At 47.1% G+C, this 25,989-nt stretch overlaps 1 protein-coding gene across 26 annotated transcripts in view; it reads right to left on the minus strand.

Moving 5' to 3' along the window:
• The window catches only part of PDE4DIP (phosphodiesterase 4D interacting protein), a 200,672-nt gene that overhangs the window by 17,716 nt on the left and 156,967 nt on the right, over positions 1–25,989 (minus strand). For 10 of the 26 annotated variants that reach the window (XM_053656060.1, XM_037167846.2, XM_053656050.1 and 7 more), the window contains 11 exons: positions 20,738–20,826; positions 15,730–15,962; positions 12,452–12,887; positions 11,426–11,618; positions 10,488–10,607; positions 9,103–9,631; positions 7,184–7,419; positions 6,126–6,177; positions 4,663–4,886; positions 3,868–4,020; positions 1,968–2,153 (listed from right to left, as the gene is read on the minus strand). In XM_053656060.1, the coding sequence (XP_053512035.1) occupies positions 1,968–2,153; positions 3,868–4,020; positions 4,663–4,886; positions 6,126–6,177; positions 7,184–7,419; positions 9,103–9,631; positions 10,488–10,607; positions 11,426–11,618; positions 12,452–12,887; positions 15,730–15,962; positions 20,738–20,826 (2,451 nt within the window). The remainder of the gene's footprint in view (positions 1–1,967; positions 2,154–3,867; positions 4,021–4,662; positions 4,887–6,125; positions 6,178–7,183; positions 7,420–9,102; positions 9,632–10,487; positions 10,608–11,425; positions 11,619–12,451; positions 12,888–15,729; positions 15,963–20,737; positions 20,827–25,989) is intronic. The other 16 variants (XM_053656061.1, XM_053656051.1, XM_053656053.1 and 13 more) reach the window with 3 other exon arrangements.

Consider the following 25,989-nt stretch of genomic DNA (forward strand, 5'->3'; position numbering starts at 1 on the left):
AATAAAGATGTGATTTCCTACCCACTTTGGCCCCGACAAGGCAAAGGGGGAAAGGAGCCATTGATGGTCACTTACTTTCTAACCAAGGTCACGGAGGGTCCAAGGTGTTCTCACTCCCAGTCTCCCTGGCCGCACAATGCAGAGCACAGTCCACCAGCCCCACAAAGACCCCAGACAGACTCTTGCTGGAGATTTTAGCCCCGCATTGACCTGAGAGCCTGCCACACACCACTGTCCATGTGGGAGCTTGTTCAACGCAGAAAGGAGAGCTCATGACCGATGGTCCCTCAAAGAAGACCACATCTCAGGCGGGCAAAGAAAGGGCTATAGTGTTTCTCATGAATGCTGGGACCACCGCAACTCTGGTCAACACCTCAGACTAGATATGACGTCAGCCCACATCACCAGGCCCCTTTTTATGCAGCGCTCTCCTATTGTGTTCCCCTTTGGACAGCGGACAGCTGTGGGAAGGTAAAGGGGAAAAAAGTAGGCTGGAGAACTCTCTTGCCATTTTGGCATGGGGCAAAGTTGTTATCCGTCAGTGGCTGGTTCCAGAACTGCTACAGCAGTAAGTTCTAGGTCAGACACACCAGCATTTTCCACTGACCTCTGAAGAGAGAGAAAGAAAACTGTTACAAGGGGCCTCGAGAATTTGTTCAGCTGAGCTCGGCTCATGCTCTGAAGAAGACCCAGATTCGGGCCCTTCCCTCCTACTTACTAGTGACCTTGAACAAGCAGCTTCACTTCCTTGAGCCTTAGGTCCCCTCTCTGGCTCTCCCTATCATGCGAGTTGTGTGAGGCTCAGGTAAGACCAGGTTCATGTCGCTATGTAAGCCTGGACTGCTGTACTTATGTGAGTGGATAAGCAAAAGGTAGCCCCTCGGACTCACTGTCTGCAGAAAGAAGATGTGCAAAGTCTCCTAAAAGTGGCGTTAGTCTGCCTGGTTCTGAAAATCAAACAGGGATTTCCATTTTCAGGGTTGACAAAAGAAATAATCTGGTCCAAATGACATTTGAGGGCTGAGACACACAAATTCTCGGTGTGTTCTTAGGTCACTGGACTCCCTTTGTGTGGCGATCCTTACATCAGTCTCCGGCTCGCCTGAGCTTCTCGGGAGGCACAAACTCGTTTTAAGGTAGTTGCAAACTGCTTTCTGTCATTTTTTAAAGTGCCACTAGACAGCAAATGAATTGTGTAAGGTTCTTTTCTAATTTTTTCTAAGCTATAATTGACCAAACACAAAAATAATTTTATGATGAGGCATCTAGCCCACACACACACTGAGCCCTTTTCTAAAACGTGCCTGCACACAGTTTACGAATTCATGCATTTGTGACTACGTAACCCCAGCTCTCTGTGGGTCAGAGGGCAGAATTCACAGCAGACACCACAGCTGTGCTTCTGGTTCTAGTTGCCCACGTGGCCGCTGCCCAGGGGCAGAAATGAACCTTGTGCACTAGGAGGACGGGCTGTCACCTCTCCTGAATCCCTCTACCACCACCTCTTGTGGCTCACGCCTGAGGATGTCAGGATGCAGACTCGGTTTAAAGCATTTCACAGCAGGAAGATACAACGGCCACGGGAAGGGTCCCACGGAACACGGCCATCTTTGTCACGGCCGCTTCATCGTCCACGGGCTGGGCTCAAAGCTGTCTACCTCGCCCGGCCAGCCGGCACGTCACTGGCGTGTCAGGCTTTCAGCACACCTGCGGGTGTTCTACACTGGCAGTGGAGGGAGGGGCACCGGGTCTAGGGCCTAGTGAACAGATGAGACGCACACCCCAGAAAGACAACAGTAAATACATTTACAAAAAAAAAGCAAGCAGAGTTATCCTGCCACCATCCACTGATAATATGTGACCCTAGGCTGCTTTTAGGGAAAACTGCCACCAAGCCATGCAGAGCCACATGGGGGTCGGGGAGAGGGCTGCCACTCGCAAGCACACAAATCGGCGGAAGTGCTCACTTTCTCCCAATTGCTTCTGCAGCATCTGCAGCTCCTGCTGCGCCTCGGCCAAGGAGACCGCGGGTGTCTCACAGCAGCCAAGGAGGGGAGGGCCAGTGGAGCAGAAAGGCAGGAAGCCGGGTGGAGCTGAGGGCAACGGTGCCTGGGGGAGGCTAACCAGCGTGGGGATGGAGGGAGAATGAAGGCCTGGAAACAGAAAGTTCGGGAGAAAGTCGAGACATCATTAGAGGGAAAGGGAGAGAAAGGAATGGGTAAAAGATGTAGAAGATAAAAACTATTCCCTCACCAGATGTCTCCTTGGGAAGTGACTGTCACTCAGTATGGTGCTGCCTGGGACAGTTAAGAGTGACCACTGCCATGGCCAAGGGTGAGCACTGCTACCCAGGAGGCTGGCCTGGCGGGCCCTTCCTCCTTCTCCCCTGCCAGGGCCACCCAAGAGTGGAAACATCTGCCATTATGAAAGCATGCAATTCAAGACTCTGATGGAAACAGATTTCAGAATCCAAAGCCATATGTTCATTCACCAAATGAAAAATAGAGGCCTCCACAAAGAGACATGGACAAAGGGGCTTACAAACCTGTCTGGGCATTCGTATCAATTGGGGAAAGTTCCTCACACACACAGACTCTTTGAGACCCAGTGCAGACCTACTGAACCACAAACTCTGGGAGGAGAGCTTGGAAACTTGCACTGAAACGAATCCTTGCAGGGTGTCATTATGCGGCTCACCTATAGAAAGGTCTTTAGGAACCTGGGAAGTTCTGACGTCTGAATCTGTCTCTTCTTCCCTAAGAACAGTTACAGGGCAGGCATTCCAGGGAGGGAGCAGACACTAAGAGTCACATGTGGAGAATGTCTCATGTGGAAGAGGATGATCACATTCGAAATCATACCCACTGGCCCAGGACGCTGACACAGTATCAGAGCAGTACTGCAGAGACGCCCGAACTGCCAAGTGACACAGCCCAGGCACCCTTCAGGGAGGCATTCTGACTCTGAAACCCTTGGCCTTCTGCTCTGTTTGGCCCCAGCGCGTTTCTGCAGATGTCTACCACGCTAGGTGAGCAGCCTCTCCCCAGGGGTTCCTGGTCCGGCTACTGCTCACTGTGACAGAGAAACTTGAGGCCAGGCTCAGGAAGACACATCCCGCCCCTTAAGATTTGGGCAGACTTGTTCTCAGGAGAGACAGGTGTGACAGAAGGAAGCACTGTGCTTTCTGAGGTCACCTCTGCACAAATCTGACCTCACCGCACACCACCCTGAAGACAGCGGCCAGTGGGGGTTGGGAGTGGGAAGGCAAGACAAGGTTTGCCCTTTCCCTGCACCATGGCTGGTGCAGACCTGTGATTAAACAGCGCACCCCTGCGCCTGCGCTGAGGCAGGTAAGTGAAATGTACCTTTCTAACTGGCCCCAGGATACGCACCACGTAAATGTTCAGGGACTGCCAACCCATTCATAAATCCCGAAAGAACAGAATCTTGTCTGAGGATACTGAGGCTCCTCAGCCAGGAAGTACGAGCTGCCCTACTGCGAGGCTACGGCACAGATAAAATGGGTGACATGGACAGGGGAGCAGTAGGCGTGAACTTCTTTTTTTTCCTTTGGCTACTATAGTCTTGGGAGAAACATTTTGCCCCTTCGCACTCCAGGGGGAAATGAGAGAAGGAAATGAAAATGCTCATTAGCTAACTGCTGATCAGAATTGGCAGGGATCTCAAAGTCTGTTGTGGATTACTGATTTTTCTAAAATGTTTCAAACAATGAAAAGCCAGACACAGCGAGTGAGGATGGTCTCTTCAAATAAGCCCCCAAGAGTGGAAACATCTGTCCCCGAAGAAAAGTCAAACAGGCAGCTGGGGGAGAGGAGATGAGGCCCCTGCCGGCTGACGGGTGCATACCTGGGTGGACCTGGCTGGCCTCCTGGGGGCGGTTCTGGGGAGCAGGCAAGCTGACAGGGTTGCGGCTCGGTTCGGCCTTAGCCCCCGGAGGGGTGGTGGTTGATGATGGATTAGAAGACAGTACGGCAGAATGACTTGAATGATGGATGGAATCTACAAAACCCGTGAATGAAAGAAAATGATGTTCCACAGAGAACTGGAATCTGGCCTGACAGTTAACCAGGGGTAACGGGAAGGAGCCTCGCTTTCGGGGAAAGCACCAAGCACAAGCACTGTGAGCAGGGTTCATTTCCTTATGCACAGACAGCTCCCTTCGTGAGGCAAGCCACCTTAGAGGTGACGTGGGGCAGAGAGCCCTGAAACCAGGAAAATGCACCTCCTATAGTATAAGGCCAGCGTGCAGCGTCTGTGGGGTGCTGTTCAGGAGCTGCACCCAACAAGATTACTACAGGAAGGAGCCGGTGTCCCATCTCAGAGAAGGAGGTCAGCCAGGCAGATTCTGTGCTTAGGAGGCAGTGGGGAAGAAAAGTCCGCTATGAGCTTCCTCCTCTCCCCACTGGGGTTCGCCTTGCGTCTAACAGCGTGCACATGCTGTGCCGTGGAGACCTGGTGACAGTGGTCACTTGCAGAGTCAGGAGCACAGCAAAGATCCTGACCCACTGGGGCCTGTGCTTGGCCCTTGGTCTCAGGGCCATGTTCAGCCTGAGCCTCACCGAGGTGGATCTGTAAGGCCTGGTTATGGAGGTCTCCTCTCAGCCTAGATAAAGCTGGTGCCACTTGGACAGTGGAGGCTACCTGGGTGACCAGCTGAAGCTTTCTTCTCTTCATAGTGTGTGTACTCGATGGCTATGTCCATGTCAGAGCAGGCTTCCAGCTCGTCAGACAGGAACGAGGAGCTGCTGGGAGAGCGGTGGGAGTCGGACAAGGCGCGGCTGCTGGAGGGCGTGAGGGAGCGCGCATCCAGCTTGGCCTGCAGAACTTCAATCACTTTCTCCTTCTCCTGCAGCTCCCTGCTTAGCCTAGTGAGGTGAGGGAGGACAACAGGTGAAATCAAGGTCACCAGACCACCTGGCCTCCACTGAGGCACATGAGAAAAGCCACAGAAGTCAAGGGGACCATTTCTGCAGAGAATAATCTAAATAACCCACCTCTGACTAGGGGTGTGGAGTAGGTGGGGTGCAGAGGGAGGGAAGCAATAGCTACCCAGTGCACTGGCCACATGATATGCTGAGGACTAGCAGAGACTGGGCTAGTCCTGTAAGTATATTGCTGCTTAAAGTATGGTCCCCATGATGGCTGCAGCCTGAGTGGTTACCTGCCTCCAACAAGATGAGTATAGAAATGAAGGTAAGCACTGAGAAACATACAGCAGTTTGGCATTGCCTTAACATCCAAGAGTACAGTGAGTGAACTCATCCGGATGATGAGAGACAGACCACATGTGTGTCTGACAGATTAGAAATGAAAATAAAAGCAAAACCAAAACACTTTGTCCGCCACCACGGTATTCTGAGAAGTACTGTATGGTGAAAGCACACTCATGACACAAGTGTCCCAAACTAGTGGCTACAACCCTGGGCCCATATTTTATTGTGTAGTGCAGGGCTGTATGCAGCGACTCACTGAAAACTGGTTTCTAAGGCACCGTGGTGACCCAGGGATCATCAATGTCTAGGCCTTTTTCACTAGGAACTGTGATATAATTATTTTTTCCTAAGGAAATTGGGGGGCTTTAAACTAGCTGCCAACTTCACGGGGGGAAAGCCAACGTGGTGAAAAAGTACAGCCTGGTCTTTAAACTCATGGGGTGGGGGGAAGAGATTCTGCCTGGGAAAACAGGCGCACGATGCAGTGGGCGGACGATGTTTTACTGAGTTACACACTTGAAACTTGTATGGTTTTAAGAACCAGTGTCACTCCAATAAATTCAGTTTAAAATGTAAATAAATATACGAGGAGGAGAGCAGAGGAGACCCTTGGGGTGATAAGGACCCCCCAAAATCTGGTTAGTTCACTTTTAATCAGGCCGCCTCTATGTAACCAAGCCTGAAGAATAAATATGCAAATAGAAATCAGTAGAATTGTATCAAAAGACAGTAAAGAATTAGGTTAAAAACAGTAGTGAAGTATTCCATGAATAAACAAATTCATTACAACTAGCATCTCCTCCTCCGCCCGCCCCCATTTGTGAAGCTGCAGCCATGCTGAACTCCTTGGGCCTTGTTCCTTATCCCCTGACCAGATCCCGTTTGAATTACCTGAGGGCCAGAGGCTCAAGTCCAGCTTGATTTTTCTCACTTTTATGATCTTCTGCAAACCAAATTCAGAAAACAAACAGTAAAAAAATTAGGCAGGTCCCACTTTGCACATTATAAACGCAGAAGGCTATTTGTGTAGAGAGTAAGGATTACTCTGTGTGGGTCCAGCAGGGGTGGGAGAATTATTCTGGGAGGCCTCACAGTGTATCTTTAGAGAAGAGACCTGCAGGCTTCCTGAGCTCACTGGGCAGGCTGTCTGGGTGTGGGGATGGCCACCATGACTTCTGCCCTGAATCAATACGAAAAAGTTCAAAAGGCCCTTGCCCGGCTTCCCTCTGGAATAATCCAGTGTCCAAGTCTGCCCTACACTGACTGCCAGTCGTACAGCTGGTATCCCATCCCAGCTTTCCTGTAGAGTCTACTCTTTGCCTAAGGTGAGTAACAGCCCAGTCCCACCTTATTGGCCCCGAAGACTGATCTGTGCTGTACCCAGGAAGTTCTAAGCGAAGACCTCCAATAATAACCAACATTCCTAGCCCTTGGACTATGACAATCACACCTAAACCATGTCCTAAAGGGCATGGTGCTTTAGCTATTGGATATTTGAATTACATTCATGTATGATACCATGCAATAAATAAAGAAAGAGAGACACCAAAAAGATAAGTCATTTGCCCAAAGCGAGTTCATGGCAGCTCCAGGCTAGAACTTGGGTATTGCAGTTCTAAGCTCAGGGCTCTTTTCACTATCACAAGGCCGCTGATCTCATCTCCCTTTCTCCCCACTAGCACTGGACGCAGTGCCAGTGGATGCAGCAGCCCCCCTCCCTGACGGTCACATTCCACCATGCTGCCGTCCCTACAGTGGTAATCGAGGCCTCTCCAGCCCTGTGTGTTCCACTGCCTGCTTCCTGCCATTCTTACTTTCAGGCCTGATCCTGTAATGGCCCCGGTGAATGAAGTGAAACCTGGATGCTGAATGAAAAGGCTGCGGTGGAGGTGTCTAGGCCTGGGGCTCTGACAGTGACTGAGTGTCCCAGAGCCCTGTGGCCAACTTACTGGTGCTGAGCTTGCCGCTGAGCCGCTCGGTCAGCTGGCCCCCCTGGGCGAGCTGCTCCCGGAAGCTCTGTCCCAGGTAGTAGTCAATGTCGTTGCTCCGTAGGAGATCCTCAAAAGATTTTACTGTGTCTTTTACATGCTGGGCAAGAAGGTAACAGACACCTCTCCCTTCTCGTATTTTCTGGCGTAAGTAGGATAGTTCTCGGGCCTGATCCTGAATCAGGGAATCATATTTCCTAATGCAGAGATGAAGAGGAAAGAGTAAAAATGGCAAAGAGTGAGTGATAGGTTATTGGGGCTTCCAATGAGACTTCTGTGAGAAAACTCTAAGGATCTCCCCCTTGGGGGATTCTGGCACATAAGCCAAAAAGGACAAGTGTTTCAGAATAAATTCTGCTCTGACAAACCATTGCACTAAACAGTTTATGACACCGTTCTGTACATGTTAGTCATATGACTGAAAGTGAATCATAAGTTCTGTGGGGGAAAGACAGCCATAAGCTTTTACGCCCCTACAGTGCCAGCATAGTGTGGACTCAGGTGATACTAATAAATACGAAGCATACTTATTGAGCAAGTACTAAGTAAACACTAAAACTAAACCGAGTAGACTCACTGAATCCTAAATCTGGAGAGGACCTGTCATGTGCTCTGTCCCTAAGACCATCTGTATGAATGGCAGACTGTATCACAAAGACGGCCATTACACAGCTCCCATTCCGTCACCCCTCGGCTCTGCTGCTCTTTTGTCGGCAGGTAAAGGCTATTCTCCATTTCCTTAAATCTGGCTGGGCCCTGTGATGACTTTCAACCAAATAATATGGTGGAAGTGACACTGGGCCACATCCAGAGTAGCCCCTACCTGGCCCGGCAACTTGCACTTCCTGTCTCTTGGAAGCCAGCTGCCACAGAGAAGTGAAACTACCCTGAGACCACTCTTCTTTGAGAAGCCCAAGCCATGTGGCTCCATGTGGCTTCTGGCCTGGGCACAGAAGCCACATGGAGAGAAAGGAGCCAAGGAGCAGAGTCACCAGACTTGTCGGTGAAGAAGCCCTGTCCGGCCCAGCCAGACTTTTCAGATGACTCCAGCCCTCTCCACCCACGGATGGCAGCCAACATGAGAGACCCCCAAGCGAGAGCCACTCAGCTGGGCCCAGTCAATGCACATAGTTATTGTTTAAATTTTGGGCTGGTTTGTTACTCAGCACAGATCACCAGGACAGATGCTGGGTGGCTATCTACCCAGTGTTTTTCAACACAAAGTATCGAGAACAGTAAGAATTATGGCAAATAGTACTGAGAGCTTAATAGAGGGTCTGCCACAAATGATGCCCCTTTTTTATTATAAAATCATATAAGCACCTAATTCTATAACATAACAATACCACACTCGAGCACACCATATGATATTTTCGGTGAACTGTTCAAATTAAAGTTATAAATGATTACCAACCACACTCAAGCAGGCATTACTTTTGCCGGACCCTGCATATGCCAGGCATTATTGTAAGTGCTTGTATTAATTCACTAAATCCTAATAACTACCCTTTGATATAACTTCTCTTATATTCTCAAGAGAACTTATTAACAAATAAGAAAATGGGCTCAGAAAGACTAAGTAGGCTGCACAGCTGGTAAGTGCCAGAGCCAGGACCCACACCCGGGCCGTCTGACCTGTCTCACTGTGACGCTGCATGTCCTGTCACCTCACTAATGTGTTCCTGGGGGGAATCTGGAGAGCCGGCCTCTCCAGGACAGGGCCACCCTCCAGTGCCCTGCTGGTTGCTTCGGTGTCCTTGCTTCAGACCTAGGTCAGTCACTGAAGTGAGCGCCCTGATGGGTTTTCTCTTCTACCTGCCTGGCTACCCTACTTCGAGCACAAACTCAGACATCATCAGTCATGTAAGCGTCCCCCTTACCCAGGCCACGAGGCTGATCTCAGCTCCTCAGCCAGCTTCCCTTCTAGTCCAGTTTTCGGGAGCTGGGCCTCCAGCTGGGACACTCTCTGGATCAGACTCTCCAGATCCTTTTTAGCCTGAAGCCCTGGGGCGTAGAAAGCCCCAGTGCCATCAGACAGCCACCCCTCATCCTCATCAGTGACACTATGAGGTGAAGATCCCTCGAGGGTGCCAATGGCCTTCAGCTTGCAGGGTCTCTCCAGACTGGACGAATAATCACTTGTTACTGAGAGAGATCGGACCCGGCTCTTGAGGTTTTGAATGATCTTGTTGGCGGTCTGTAGCTGGGCCTTCAGATCTCTGATGTCCTTATGGAGGACAGAGATGTCTTCTGACTTTCCATATGCCTGGAACTCCTCCTGCTTTCCCAGCTGGCTCTCCAAGGGCTTCTTCCCCGGGGGACTGGCCAGTGTGGAGCCCAGGCGCTCCTGCTGAGAGCACAGCCCCTCCATGAGGACTGTCTCCCTGGGGCTGTCGTGCTCCTCACACTCTGAGGAAAGACAAAGACATCTTCCTGAATAAAGCTGGTCATGCTACCAAAGCCTCTCCCTTCAAGGGGAGGCAGGTTTGGTCAGTAATTACGACAGCGACCCTTGAAGCAGTACGGTATTCAGCCCTGGCACCGGACTAAATACAGCACTCAAATACAGCACTTGTCGTCCTCCCAACAGCCCTGGAGGCAGGTACGGTCACCCTCTGTGTTACTCAGTGGTGAGATTTTCAGCTTGGAGGGTGCCCCTACAGTCAAAGTCCTTTTATAATAGAGAAACAATTTTAACTTATGATTTACATATTCCCAAAAGCTCATTTGGTCTTTTCATTAATAAGTAAGACTTGGTATTTTTTCTATAAAAATCAATTGGCTAGAACAGTTCTTTCTTTAACAGAAGTATGCTGGAAACTAATTCTAGAAATTCAAACTCACAATAAGCCTCATCTTGGGCAAGAGTTTTCCTCCTTTCCTGACCAGGTGGCTCAGTTGGTTAGGTGTCATCCCGCAAAGCAAAGGTTGCTGTTTCGATTCCCAGTCATGGCACATTCTTAGGTTGCAAGTTTGGTCCCCTGTCAGGGTACTTATGAGAGACAGCTGACCAATGTTTCTCTCTTACGTCAATGTTTCTCTCCCTCTCATTCTCCCTCCCTTCCCTCCTTTGTAAAAATAAATAAATAAAATCTTTTAAAAAGTTTTCCTCCAAACTTCCCTTCCCTCTCTGCTCCCGTGCCCTCTTCAGTCTACTAGTCTACCCCCCACCCCTCCTGCTCATCAGGTGGGAGCCTGGCCAACAGCACCCAGATGTGAACGCTGACTCTGGGGAGGGAAGGTGCACCCACGTGTATGCTCTCACCGGGGCTGGTACTCTCGTCCCGCTCAGCCTCATTCTCACTTCGGCCACAGGTCTCGTAGCCCAGGTCCTGGAGGTCCACCTGAACCTTCCTGCTGACCTGCTTCACCGAGGATTCACCTGCTTGGAGGAGACAGAGGGTGTCACAGGGCATCTGAGATTCTCACATACTCAGTGGCACATACACTAGCCCCTGGGGGCGAGAGGTCAGATCCAGAGTGGAGCAGGTGCTTCTTTGGACGCCTGTGGTAGAAGAGACCACCCTCTCCAGGCAGCAGGACTTCCTCCGCCAGGACGAGCCTCCCTTCACCGCTGATGGTGTCCCTACAGACAACCTGGGCTCAGTTGGGACTAGACACCTGTAGGCAGGTACTGCATCCTCTTATCTCTAGAAGCCCCAGGGCAACTAGCAAGCGCCTTATCCACAGAAGCTCAGTAAATATTCCAACAGAGCTGAACTAATTTAGAATCCCAAGACATCTATAGCTGCACTATCCAATAAGGTAGCTACTAGCCACATGTGACTATTTTATGTTAAATCAATTAAAGTTAAGTAAAACTTAAAATTCCCAACTTGAACTAGCTAGATTTCACGTGCTCAATAACCACATGTGATATAGACACAGAACATTTCCATCACTGCAGGAAGTCCTATAGGAAAGCACTGATTCTAGACCAAGTGTGATGATATATTTTTGAAGAATCTAATGTGGTGCAAAGAGAAGCAAAAAAGAAACAATTGGGAGATTCCTCCCGATACTCACACTGCAAACATTCTTCTCTGCCCTCTGCAAATTAAATTAAATAGCCACTTCCACAATTCTAGGACCATGGTCAAGATTGGGTTCTTTTCAGGTTGGGGCAGAAAAGTGAAGTTTGCAAAGCATGTAGCTTCTCCGGCAGAAGACAAGCACTTTGGTGATTAGGAAGTCAAGACTTACTGAACATGACTCTGTACTTCTCCAGCTGATTGGCCTGGGCAAACACAGTGGCTTCTGATATCAGCAGCTTCTCCTGGAGATCTTGATAGCGTTGTTTGCATTGTGCCAGCTGGGAACGCAGGTGCTTGGTGGGTCCTGGGAGGCTCAATTCTGACTGTGGCCCGGGACCATGCGCTTGGGGCTGGTTATCCAGCTGTGGAAAGGAGCCGGCACAGGGAAGTGAAGGGATGCAGGCAGTCTGAGGTCATCCCCTAGGCACTGAGGGCCACTTCCCCTTCTGAGCTCTGCGGCCTTCATTCCTGTGCCCGTCACAGCACTGCTCAGGCCATTTGGCAGTGACTTGCTTTCCAGATGGAGCTCCTGGAGAGCTGGGATAATGTTTTATTCATCTCAGCATCTCCAGCACACAGCACAGTGCCAGTCGAGTCCACGGAGGAGCTCTCAGTAAATGTTTGTTCAGTGGTTGGAAAGGGAATGGGTAGAAAACTCCAGTCATCTCCCTGCATTCCTGCCCCAGCCATCCTCTTCGAAGCCTCAGCAAAGCCATCCCCCCTTTAAAAAGGATCCTTATAACCTCCTCTGAGACTCAGGGACAGACACCTGTGATGAGCTGTGATGAAAATGGCAGTGATAAGGGAAAGATGTCATTACACACCACCTGTCTGGGCTGCGTTAAAACCCACGCACCCCTATAGGGCATACCACTGAAACGATCTGTTTTCGTGACATCGTTCTCTTCCACACTGAGTACCTGAAGGACAGAGACCAGGTCTTACTGCTTCCTGCCAACACCTACTGTGTTACTAGAAAAGTAATCACGCAAGACATATTTATGGGAATTAATTACTCCAGAAATACTTATAGGATAATGTGGCAAAAGGCTTTCTAAGGCTGAATATGTGAGGAATATCATACCCACCGCTTGTGGTGCAAAGGTGCCCTTCCCTGGTACCTCCTCACCCCAAAACTGACATCTCCAGCCCTCCTCCTCCACAGGTGCTTCTTCCCAGCTCATCCCGCACTTACTCGGGGAGCATCCACTGAGAGGGCAGCCCCGAGGTCAAGGCTCTGGGGTCTGGGGCGGGGCCTCACGATTCCATCCTCCTCTTCTTGGCCTTGGGGCTTCCCAGGAGGGCAAACCGGCTCTGTGCTCCTTGCGTCGCTCTCCCTGGCCAGGTGCACAAGGAGCTCGGGACTCAGTTTACTGGTGCCTTCCTTGCTGCTCAGCACCAGCTGTTCTTTGAGGAGGCTGATGGTGTTGTGGGCATTCTTCAGTTTTCCCTGGAGCTTTCTGAACTCAGCCTGAAGGCTCTTCTCATTCAGACCCCCTTTGGCCACCACAGTCTCCACCATTGCCTCGCCCTTCTCCTTGTCCTCCTCGATCTCCCATCCATCAGACATTGCTTCTCCCATCTGCTCTTTCAGCTCTGCGTTCTCAAGGCAAAGGCTCAGCATAGTGTTCCTGCCGGAAGCATAGATAATCAGGGCCCAAGTCCGATCTTGACCTCGGTTCCTAAAAGCCCATTTACCCACGTCTCGCTCCATCATAGACTCAGAGGCCAGAACATGAATTGATCTCAGAGACCTACAATAACGCTCTCATTTATAAACAAGACAATGATGGCTCAGGAAGAGTAAGAGCCTTGCCTGTGCTCCCATAGCTACCTGGTGGCAGCATCGTCATTGGAAATCCGAGACTTTAGACACCCGATTTTGTTGTCTTTACCTGTACCACACAGCCTGATATTCTAACTTTCTTTGGGCCCTGGAATAAACAAGGGTACTTTTAACTGTTAAGAAAAAAAATAATAAAGGCCTTGCCTGGGACAAATTTTTTGTCATAGACTCTACAGTTCTATTAATTACCATCCGTCAGTTTTTAACTACTGGACGAGAAATTGGGACCCAGGAACACAGAGGAAACGAACACTACTAATCCGAACTTCAATCGAATGAACTTTCATAACAGTTTGCCTTGCGTCTGACTGCCGTGATAGACGATCATGAGAGCGGGGGCTCTGTCCTGCTCGTCCTGCATCCCCAGAGCCTCCACATCAAAGAAATAAAATGGACTCAACCAGTCATGTTCACCGAGTCATTCTGGACCCACTCTTTCCTCCCACCAAATCCATTAGTTGGGTTGGTGGGAGCAATGAAAACGACATGGCTTTGACAAGGCAATTCACTTCAAAACACGCAATTTGCCCAACCTCTTTGAGCCTCAGTCTCCTACATAAATAAGGTTACGACATTTACCTAGTGGAGTTACTGGATGCTTAAATGAAACTACATCTGTGAGGTGGTCAGCGCAGGGTCTGCAGTGGAGAACCATTTAATTCTGCTGAAGCAGCTGCAGACCTGAGGAACACTAACACCAGGGTCCGGTGAAGTGCTTCTAAGGCCCCTGAATCTACATTTTTGCTTAAGTTCCACAGGGGCTTCTCAAGTGTGGTAAATCGAGAACTGCTGACTAGACGAGGCAGAGGGAATGAAGAATTCGCCACCTGAAGCACCAGCAGTTGGCTATGCCCCTAGACTCGATTCCTCATAATCCTGAATTTTTGGAACCAAGAGCAGAGCTTGTCTAGTACTAATGAAGGAAGGAAATACTTTAGGACATAGGACTTGCACAGACTATCTCCAAGGGGGTTTCCTCAATGGAGAAAAAGGGAGCTGGTATTTCACCCAAACTGAGGTGTAAGAAGGAATAAAAGGGACACATGTGTAGTACAGAAAAACATTTAATATTTTAACTTTATGCTTTGGGGGAAACCCTATTGTTTTCACAATATAAACTAGGGAAAACAAAGCTCAACAAAATCTTCTCAAGAGGTAAGCTATGCGTTAATTAGATACATTCTATCTTCTGCAATATCAGGGAATCTGAAGGTTGGGTAGAGAGTAAAACAAGTCAAAGTTTCCGGTCAGTAACTCTCAGGAAAAAAGGAACGTAACGCTTGCCCTGGCTGAGTGGCTTAGTTAGTTGGAGGGCTGTTCCCCACGCTCCAAGAGGTTGGGGGTCAGTCCCCATTCAGGGAGCATAAGGGAGGCAAACCATTGATGTTTTGACATCGATGTTTCTCTCTCTCATTTTCTCTCCCTTCCTCTCTAAAATCAATAAATACATCCTTGGTGAGAGTAAAAGAAAAGGAAAATAATCCACAAAAATATGTGCCTGTGGTTTGACTGTGAGTTCTATCAACTGTAGGATCAAAAGAGATAATAATGTTCTTACCTCTGATAGCTCAACTGAGTTTACATAGAACAGGGTTTAAGTAAAACTCATCCTTTAGCTTAAATAGACTTTAAAGAAAGAAATTCCAGGGTAACTCAGAGTAAGAGAACCAACAAAAAAGAACCGTGAGCACAAGAATGATTCCAACGCCGTCTGACACAGTCTGTAGCGTGAAGGAAAAGCACAGACCGTAGAAACTGGGAGCCAGGGGTCTGGCCCGGGACTCTCACCCAACCTTGAGCAAGTTACTAGAACTTTTGAGGCTTGAGTTTCCTCAACTACAAAACAAGAACATTAGGTCAGATGCCAAGGTCCTCTCTAGGGCTACTGTTATTCTAGAATTCAGGGATATTTCAGGGGCACATAATAGGCGGGGAAATAAGGGCATGAGGGAGAAGTGGTACGTCTGCAGCGCTGTGCTCTAAGCAACAGGCCATGCTGATTACGGATAATCAGGGATGAATGAATACAGGAATTGACCCCATGTCACCAGCATGTTCCCAAGCATCTTTTGGGGGGAAAAAGAAAAAGGCATTAAAGACAATGTGGCCAGTCTAGCCCATGAATCAGCTATTTCCCACTTTTGTGAAGATACCAGAGAATAATAAAATTGCTGTTCTATAATTCAAGGCCTCGTGCTTCTGGGACCGAGCTGAGTGGAGATGGAGTTGATACTTCTCGTAAACTGTTCTGGTTGTGCACACAGCAGTGAAGCATCTTGGGTGCCAGGAGATTCCTTGTATGTTCCAGTCAATTCAAAAGAGCAATACCAGTTATACAACTAGATTTCCACTCCTGATTGTCATCTGGATGGCTACAAAGGAGCATTATCATATGAAATTAAAACCAGCTTTATTTGAATAATTTGAAGGGTAATTATTGACAATCCCATTATCCAATATTATTCACTTTTCTCTAAAGAATTTGTAGAAACACAATCGCCTGGAGCCTGGGATGTGGACTGAGAAGCCCCACAGCAGCGCCGGTGCTTTGGCTGCAGCAAGGTGAGTCCCTGGGCTATGGCGGCCTCTCAATTGGCAGGCTCCCCGTCTCTGGGGGCATGTCCTACCTGATGTGGGCCACCGAGGAGAATCCTGCTTCCTCAATTTGAGCCTTTAGCTCTTTCAGTTCCCCCTCAGCTTTCCTCTTCTCCTCTAAGTGCCGGTGGATCTCAGCTCTCAGGTGGAGCATCTCCTCCTGAAGACCCCTGTCATTCTCCCCTCCTGTCGGGAACGGAGAGGGAAGAGACACCTTCTGGGTCTCCACAGCTGCCAGACTTTTCTCCAGAGCCACTCTGATGAGCTGAAAGAAAATCATGGTTTAAAGAAGTCAGGTCATTGAAGAGGACCCAAGAAGAACATCAGACCTGAAAGGCAGCCTTGAAATGGGAACTAGAAAAGGCAGACCTAAAATGAGCTCCCTCCAGTTCTTCCTCTACCACAAGGGCCCTGGGGACTGGTTTGCGTGGGGAGGATACTCTCTGCGGGCAGGAAGAATTATTGCCATGGGCAGGAAGAGGAGATTCCAGAGGTGGGTGAGAAAAAAAAACACAGCAAATAATAAAAAAAAAGCAAACAAATAAGGTTTAAATGGGACTGGAAAATGTGGGTGCTGTGATTCTTCTCTTCCTGAGGGGGCAGATTTCCCTGAGAGTCTGCTCACAAGTAAGGAAGTTTCCTAGGCTCCAAGACACTTGAGTCCTTGACTGTGAAGATCAAGACTCCAGACCCCAGAGCTCAAACCCCAGGGCTGTGCTCTTAACTCAGGGTGATTCAGACAGAGGACTCAGGGTGCTCCACAGCCAGGAGTCACGGTCACAGAATCAGAGTCTGGGCGGAGCAGCAGGTAAGACAAAGCAAGCTCAATTTCATTGGCAGCAGGAGCTCACACCCCACAACTGCTGGGAAGTTAAAGTGAGGCCGCAGGCGATTTCTCTGGATGGGTAATCACCCCGTGCTCATGCTGCCTGCTCCACTCTCTCTACAACTCTAAGCACGTGAGAAAAAACAGGGCAGCAATGATTCCCCACCACCCTTTTAAAAATACTCTTGAAGTTACTCCTCAATGTTTCAACTAAAGCAGATCATATGATTTTTCCTCCACTGAGAATTTTTAACTTTTAGACTTTCTTATTCATCTTGGGCTCCTCTCCAATTTTCCCTATGCTTTTAAAAGTGCAGAAACCAACCCCCCGAGTAAGATAGTCAACTTAGTGCATGACTAATTATTTCAGTGCAAGACTTTGCCTGTCAGTCCACCACTAATCCTGTCCCCCGATGTCATGTTGGCTCTTTTTCCCCTCAGTAGCAACATTTGGAGGTTTTACCTCACTTCAGGTCATTTTTGACCCGCCAGTTTCCCGCCTCTCCCCACGCCTGTTTCTGGGTCATGCTGCTTGTCATCTTTTATCTCTGTAAATATTAGGACTGTACTTGTCATTTATGAATTCATCCTGCTTATACAGAATCACTTCCCAGGGTTCTCAAAATATTTATGTGCATCTCCATAAATCATGTAATGGCTGCTTGATTAAGGACACATCATAGAATTAAATGCTTTATTCCTTCATTCAGGTCACAAATATGTTGAACAAAACAGGGTCCCAAGGAGCATAAATGGGTTAGTGACTGATACTGCTGCTTGGCTTGGCACAAAGCTATTGGCTTTTGCTTTTGATTCCGTAACAGAGCACATAGTAAGATCTAGGTTTCAGGTGTGTGATGGGGTTGATTCACAGCATGCATGTGCGATGGCGATTTGTAGCCTAGCAGTTGGGGTTGTGAAGAGAGTGCATCCGGGTCAAAGATGAAAGAGGTGAGCCAATATGGCTGCTCATTTCCTAGACACTCAAGCCCCCCTGGGATTGTGAGCCTGAGATCTGGGAGGCTCTGGAATGTCTGTCTCTGCGCCTCTGTTGCCAGACTGGGTTAGACTGGTGGCTCTCCTGCATGTGTCACGAAGGCTCTGGGACAAAATAAAGGAAGGGGGATTGGCTAAGACCACGTTTGAAAGTTCAGAACCTCAGCCCCCATTGAAACTGTGTGAATCTGTCTGTGTAAACTCTGCAACTACCCTAAGTAAACGTTGCCATCATCTTTGAATATGGGCACATTTCTTCTGTTCTAAACCTTAAGGGTTCCTTCTGCTTAAAAATAATGCCTAACTTTAATGATGCCTGCCTATTTTTAATGTGCCTTCTGGATGAATATCTTTTTCTATTGATTTCAATATATCTACTTTATTTAAATAAAAAATAAAGACCCATGGAATGTTAACATTGTAAGGGACCATGGGGTCCATCTGGTCTAATCTCCCACCTGAAAACAAGAAAAGGGAGATCTGATTTGTTCCCAGGCTAATTTGGGTTTTCATATTTCCACGTCAAAGGAGGCTTACTTTGGCTAACTTATTTTTAACATTTTAATGGAAATGCATGAAGGCTAATATCCCCCCCCAATAAAACCCCAAATATGTGCGGTGGCAGTATAAATCCTTTATTTCTATTGTTAATTATATATCTTATAGGGCCTCCCCCCTTTTTTTCACATTTCCTAATTCATCTGTTCTGTTGCTTCCACTGAACAGAACTCAACTTTTTGGTGTGCTGGGTTTCCATTTGCCCCACAGAGGTCTACATGTAGCTCTGATCTCTTGTTGGAATAGAGCTGCTCTGTTTTTACCCTATTGCTTCACGTCCCTCACAATGTAAGTCAGTTGTCTGACGGCATTAAGGACATTAAAAATATTCTCTTCTCAAGTTCATCACACTGAGTCTACCGACTTTTCTCTCCTTTGATTTGAATCTTGATTCTTGATTCACTTTTCTCCCGCAAAAGCTTAAGTATGACAGCAACTCATTTCTTTCACAGGAATTTTTAGGTATTTATTATGGATATTACAGTTGACTGAGAATGGAAATTACCATCATGGCCAGACCTGAGACTTCCTGAGGTGGGTGAGTTCAAATATAAGGATAGAGCGACTTGCTTTGGCCAAAAGGTGGTTCCTGCCTTGGAAGAAACACAAAGTTGGATGTGTTTGTTAGGGCACTTGTGTGTATGCTTGAGGTAGGAGGGGAGCTTTGTGTTGAGAATAAAGTCAACCTTCTAAGAACACACCTAGAAGAAGCTCAGAGCCTATATTCTTAAGGAACCATTTTCCTTGGAAACAAGCAAACGCATTTTTGAGAATCTGACACAAAACAGTTACAGCAAAAAAAAAAAAAAAGAAGAAGCTTTATTTAATTGGTAGCAGAAGAGTCACACCCTCAAGCTTCAGAAAAGTTCAAGTAAATTTACAATGATTTCACACACCTCTTACCCAGGACTGAAGATCCAAGTTTCAAGGAAAGGTGATGGAAAGCAAAATGGTGCTTACCCAAGATATGCTACATCCAATAGGTATATGTACCTTGTCTACCACGAGTCACGCCCCAATCCAAAGATTTTTTGAACCCCTAATTTACTATCTCCTATGCCAAGTAATAGGCAGACATTGTAAGGGAAACACAGATGCCCCCCTAAAGGTTTGTTTCAGGATGGAACTAACCTTCTCAAAATGTGCTCTGGTCATTTTCTCCATGCCAGGCTATAGGAAAAAAGGTTAAGGAAGAAATGACTTTACTGACCAGTTTGCCTACATCTGAGAATTAGAGTGAAGGCTTGTCAATGAGAATCTGACTCTCTTCATATCTGTGTCTCCTGTCCATTATTCTGAGGTTAATCCTGAACCACGGTAGCAATAACCATCAGCCACTTGCTGAGAGCTCAACCTAGCTGTCTTGGGGTAGACATCTGGTAATCCTGCAGAGCCCTCTTGCTCACCCAAGATCCTCAGTGAAACCAGGAAGTGAGAGGCAGAGGGACCTGTCCAAAGGGCTGTGGTGCACATACTTAAAGTTACAAGCACTGGTCAGCAGGATTCAGAAGAAGCTGTTCAAGCAAAAGGATAAGTAGAGCTCATGCAGAAACTCAAGGGAAAAGTAAGGGTCAGGTATGTCTAGAGCAATAAAGAAAGGATCTTGACAGAAGGTACAGAATCTGTGTTGAGAATGTGGGATACTCCAAATACTCGTGTCTTCCAGAGCCAAAGATTGCGAAATCCTCTGAAATTATGGAACTGCTTGCTTGGACTCTTCTTGTTGGTCTACTAGCTGTGTCTTCCTTTTCTTGTGCAGATGTACAGGCGGACCCAGAAAGCCTCATTTCCCCTACAGCTTTCCTAACAGCCCCAAGGAAGTTATCAGTGAAGATGCCCAGTGGCCTATGCAGGGCAGGTACCAGTAATTCACGTTCTCCTTAACGACTCAGAGCCACAGGCATGGTCCATGTAGGAGATGTGAGCACTAAATGTCACTGGGGACACATGGGAGTCCCAGTGAGTGCTGTGGTATTGCTGCTGGGGACTTAATCTCTGAGATCCAGGACATTCGACTCTTGAGCTTCATTGATGGTTGGTGAGAACCGTGTTTCAGCCTTGGGTTTTGAATTCTGAGGGGTGACAGGGGCTTGCTCTCGAAATGTCATATCCTGGTCACTGATGGGTCGTGAGCTGGGTGGTCCATCCAGTTGCCCAACAAAGTTCTCTTTTATACAATATGATGTCACTGGGAATGACCCTGATCCTCTTAAGAGTTTCTCAGAGAGCAATCTCCCAAAGCAGGTCCCAGGTTCTGCTCCCTCCCCAAGTGGCCCTTCGATGACTCTCTGTCTTCTGTGGTGTGTTTCAGTTACCAAAGCCCAAGAGGGAAAGTGTCTGTGGTCTTGTAAGTAAATATTCTCCTGAAACTACAGCTATAGACAGTACATGGGGCAAAGGTGGGCGGGGGGCGGGGGAAGGGAGCAGGAGTAAGAGATAGGAGGAGTAAAGACAAAAGGGTGGACTGAAGAGAGAAACGGAGTGAGGAGGGAGGTAGGCGGGGTGGCTGGGAAGCTCAGGGAGGGCAGGGAGAAGCCTGGGAAGTGCTTTATATAAAAGGGTAGCTCCTCCTCTAGGTGCACGAGGGCTGCAGGAGACCACCGGACCCCACAGGGCTAGGAGCCTTCCACCCTGGGGCCCAGCACCTGACTCGGACTTACTTGCTGGTGGCTATTGTGTGCGGCCTCCTCCTCAATACTGTCAGTGAACTCGGTGCTCGCATCTTCGGTGTCGTCCCCTGCAGCTGCGCCTGGAAGTAAGTCCAGAAGAGAAAGGTGACTCCCTTCACAGATGGCTTCCAGACAGCAGCTAAAATTACACTCTTTTTGCCATCCGCCTCTGATTTTTTTCCCTTCCCCATATGCGTGGCCCCCTAGCCATCAGGACCCACAGGGGAGGCGGAGCCAACATGCCAACTCTGTAGAAAAAGCCTTCTTGCTGTGTCACAGGATACTTTCTTACTAACACATTCAAGCTCAAGTCTCAAAACATAAGCTGGCTTAGCCTGCATAGACCTGTACCCAGGGAGCCAACTGTCAGTGGTTACCCCTCTCACCTATTTCCAGAACATCTGAATTATGCTTCCTCCTGCCACTGAGAGGCTGTGTAACAACTTAGCATGACTGACCTTCTTCCTACCACTGAGTGTCGACAGGGTCCCTGGTTTTCTGGGGACTAGGGTAGCTCTGCCCTTCTCATACTTTCCCATTGTTGGAATCAGCTGTGCATGGGGTGACAATCTCTCTGAGGAACCCTGCTCTAGGGTCCCTGTGTCCTACACAAAAGCTCAGATCTCGTCAAGACCCAAGGCACGGAATGGTTTGGGTGTTCCTTGATTCCTTCTCCGACCTCCCCCGTCCCCATCTCTCTCAGACTGTCTAATGCGGACATCCATTCCTGAGGGGTTCCTGCACTGCCTTTCTGAGTGGCACTGAATCCACTCTTTCATTCCCCACAGACACACACAGTCATCCCAGGGCACACACATCTACAACCCGCACTAAGGGACAAGAAGCTGCAGTGGATGGTCTGGTGCAGCGCTGACCAACAGACTTTCTGCAGTCCTGTGTCTACGCCACCCAGTCCAGTAGACACTGGTCACATGTGACTACTGGGCACTTGAAATTGTGGCCAGTGTGACTGAGGAACTGAAATCGTGATTTAATCGTGATTTTAAACTAAAATTCAAACAGCCACATATGGCTAGTGGCTTCTGTATTGGATAGCACAAACCAAGGACATTTCTTCCTCTCCACATCTGTAAGAATAAAATACTGCCTGGGCATCCAATTTAGACTAAGGCCTATGGCCCACATGATAGATGTCTTCTGAAAGTGTAGGAATTTATGATGGTTAATTCATTTGAATACCAAAGAAAATCTACTTTGACACTCTCTGGGTCTACTCAAGTTGGAGAACCTAGAGATCTAGTGGTGATCCTGACCTTGGCAAGCAACCAGTTTAAACTCCTCTTCTGACCACTGAGTAGTAGTAACCTGAACCTCAGAGATTAGGTGGCTTGTCCAAGGTTATAAAGCTAGTCCTGACCAGTACTGTCCCAAGAAGCTGAGTCTCTGGACTTTCAATGGCAACTCACTGTTCCTTCTAGTTACAACTCAGATTTTTACCTTTATTTCTTCCTTCAAGACTAAATCCCTGCTGCTAAACTCAGGCATTCATGGATGAAAGGCCCTGCAAGAATAATGAGCATTCACTACCACCTACAGATTAGATGAACGGGCAGTTCACACCCACATTCTACCTCGGCACCTGTGAGTTCGTAACCGAATGTTTGCAGTGGTCTGAGCAATCTCATTCAAGTACTGAAGGGAGTAAGCAAGTTGTCCTGACAGCTTAATCTTATGACTCATTCCCTGATCACCATGAATGTTAAGGTGGCATCAAGGCAGTACCCTGTTCAATAAGGCTTTACAAGGCACCTCTACCACTGAGCATCTTTAGAGATCCATGGCGGGCAGGGCATAGTAGAAATTTCCAATGCTTATTCTTTCGAACCAGCTTCAGAAAGACCTCATTCAGGACATTGGCTGTGTAGAGGTGAATGAACACACTCCCTAAGTTTTGGCAGCCCTCTGAGTCTAGGACGCTAATTCACTTGAGGATGTCTATGTCATATATTATGTTTACTTTCAAAAAATGTTTTCTATACAACAGTACAGATCAGAATCTTTATTTTTTCCTGCAAAGAAAATGAATAGCCTCACTCAGTGACAGATTAAGACAAGACACTTCATTGTTTCCCTTCTGAGTGTTGGGCTAGAAAAGTGATTTTCAACTGGTGTGCCATGGCACAGTGCACTGGTGTGCAGTAAAAAATCTTAAAGCACACCATACCTGATTATTTAGTCAGGAGGACTGACCTCTTTTCCCTTAAACTGTCCAATTAAAAAATGACAACATCCAAACATAACAATAACCATCTGGTGTGAATGAATAAAAAATTATACCATTTTTTTCTGTCAGGTCAGCAAAAAATATTGTGTGCCACAGCACTTCAGTAATGAGTTTATGTGTGCCATGCGATGAACAATGTTGAAAATCGCTGGGCTAGAGGATGGCCTTGTGGTTGAAGAAAGCACAGCTCGAGGTCAGGACCATGCTGGGGTTGTGCAGCTAGCATGCTGAGCCAGCATGCTGGGCCCGCATCCCAAGGTGATTCCTGTGCTAGCTCCCTGGAGTAAGGCAAGTGGCAATTGGAATGGGTGATCGTCACTGGTCTCAAAGGGCTTTTGTCTAACTTTCTGCCCTCCACTTACCTCCATGGCCTTTCTGATGCTACATCTGCATTTCTAGATAAGCTGTCTCTTTAATTCATTCAGGGGCAGAATAGTATGCTTTTCACTTCATCAGGAGTTAAATTGGAGACCAAGCAAGAATGCTCATTTCGTCCCAACACTCCACTGTACAGGGCTTTGCTTCCCTTAGTTATTTCTCTAGCTAGTCTGCTATTCTACCTTTGGGACAGCTTTAAGGGCTGCTCATCCTTTTCATCAATTTAAATCAGAACGTGGAAAGCCTTTCTGTGTTATAGTGGGGTAAGATAAAAATTCTTATAACATAGAAAATATTGAAATGCATATTATCCCATACAAGGTCCTGTATATTTTACATTATAGATCCCTCTTCCTGTTGTTTTTTTTCCATAAATGACAATATAAGAGCTTTTTTGTGGGAAATATTCCTTTCTAAACTTTTTCTCTCCTTTCTAAACTTTTACAGGGCAACAAAAGACTATCTTCAAAACTGATTTGGAATATTTTAAATTTCTAATTTAAAGGTCCTTTATATTAATGAATCTACTACTTATTCTTTATAAATGTGAAGTATCTGTCACTTTTGGGATCTCTGAAAGCTAAGAAACTTCATGCAAATTTAACTTGCTTCTTTAGGTTTTATCTCAGTGTTAAGTGTTACATGTTAGACTGGAAATTTCATTAAAATTTTTTATCTGAGGCTTCAATGGTAGTTCTCAACTTGTAGTTCTTGCAAATTTCTAGGCTCTGAACCACACATGAGGTGGTACCAAAACCTTCCTCTTTTAGATTTAGGAAATTATGTTCTACCAGCTATCTGATTATAAAGTACACAGAAATTAAACAAACCTCCGAAATACTACAAAATCCTTGGGCAAAAATTTAAGTGTTATGCAAATATATTCTTTTTATCTTTGAGGCAAAAATTCATGTTCGTGGCACTTTTAAAATTGAGAATGGCGCAACTATTAAGAGCTTGGGCTCTGGAGCGAGAATGTCTAGATTTCTGCTTCTGTCATTAGTTATGTGAGTTATAGCAAGTCACGCCCTCCTACACCTCAATTCCCTCAGTTAATTACGGTTAATAGTGATATCCACTCCCTACAGTTGTGAACTTTAAAAGATAGCTGCTTTTGAAATGCTTAGAACAGTGCTTGGCATATGGTGTGTACCAATAAATATTGCCCTTAAACACTATTATTGTTTTCTTGTTATTGTTGGTAAACTGGAGTGGCCCGTAAGCGGAAAAGGTGATGGTTGAAAAAGCAGGCCATGAAACCTAACGGTAACTAGCAGAGGGGAATTTTATACCCAGTGTTTTTAACTGCATGATCTTGACTGAGTCTATCTGCACTTCACGTCCCAGTATTTCCCCCAACAGGAGGTTGGAAATAATACTTTGTTCCCCTTGCTTCACAGCACTGTTGAAAGAACAGAGTTTAAGTATGTAGGATGCACTCTTTTGAATAATAAGGTGCTTCACACATAGGGCTCATCATCAAATTATAACAGCCATAGAACTCCGTCATGCATGAATGAGCCTTAGAGGGAAGGTCATGAAGTGTTATGGTCATTCTTCGGTGAAGAGCCCGAACACAATTGCAAGGAGAGGATACTCCCCAAACTCTATAGTCATTATTATGTCCCCTATGAGCCATTAACATGCGACTAACAGATAAAGGGTAACATTTCCCTACATAGTTACTCAGAACAGAGGAGTCACAGCTACTCCGAAAGTTCAAGGAGCTAAAAACTTTACAGCATGAACAAGTTCGTGGTATCAAGCACCGGAAGTTCTTTCCCTCAGTGTCAGGCTTATGCACCAGGTTCTCTGGGTGCATCTTTCACTTCTGGGCGCTCTGCCACGGGCTCATTACAGGGACTCTCACATGTGCACATCATGCCCCAGCTACTGCTGGCTTAAACTTTGTGATGCTATATGAGAGAATCAAAGAAAAACATTCTTCTGTCAAGCTGCAATTTCACCTGCATTCACTCCCTTCTGGATCGTAAGAAAACTTTCCGATTTTGCATAGTCTTCCATAAACTTCTGCCGAGAAATAAAATTCTTTAACTAGACAGATTCTGATCATAGAACAGAAGTAGCTAGAAAATTGTTGTCTGTGGTCAAGCCCCTTCATGGTACATCTTTGTCTTTAAATTGCAACATTCTTAAGCAGCCTTCCAGCTTGTTTTGTTCAGAAAGCAACTGTTTTCAGTGCTTGAAATTCTGTAATTTCAAGGAATTCTTCCTGCTCATGGTCTCTTTTGTCCCCTCAATGGACGCAGGGAGCAGGCCTCTCCAGGAACGTTTATGAGGATAGCACCACCCACCACATTTGGTTCCTCGCATCCCCATCCCACTTCCTACTCCTCTCCTGCACAAGGAGAGCAAGAATGGGTTTTAAGGTAGAGTAATCCATTTCACTTTTCTGCAGGAAATATAATAGTTTCTTTAGTCTCACTTCCTTGAAAGCAGAAAAATTCGGGTTTATTCCTCTTCCTTCCTTTAGTTACATAAATACAAAGGCATTCACTCATTCCAGAGCCTTACTTTGACCTGGAAATTCAGTACAATGATCAACAGACTGATTTTCCTACAAGAGGAAAAAAAAAGATATGAGCTTTCTCTACTTTTT

This window comes from Artibeus jamaicensis, unplaced genomic scaffold (assembly GCF_021234435.1).
Source record: "Artibeus jamaicensis isolate MK-2021 breed Jamaican fruit bat unplaced genomic scaffold, CSHL_Jam_final scaffold_1689, whole genome shotgun sequence".
In the NCBI taxonomy this organism is placed as follows: domain Eukaryota; kingdom Metazoa; phylum Chordata; class Mammalia; order Chiroptera; family Phyllostomidae; genus Artibeus; species Artibeus jamaicensis.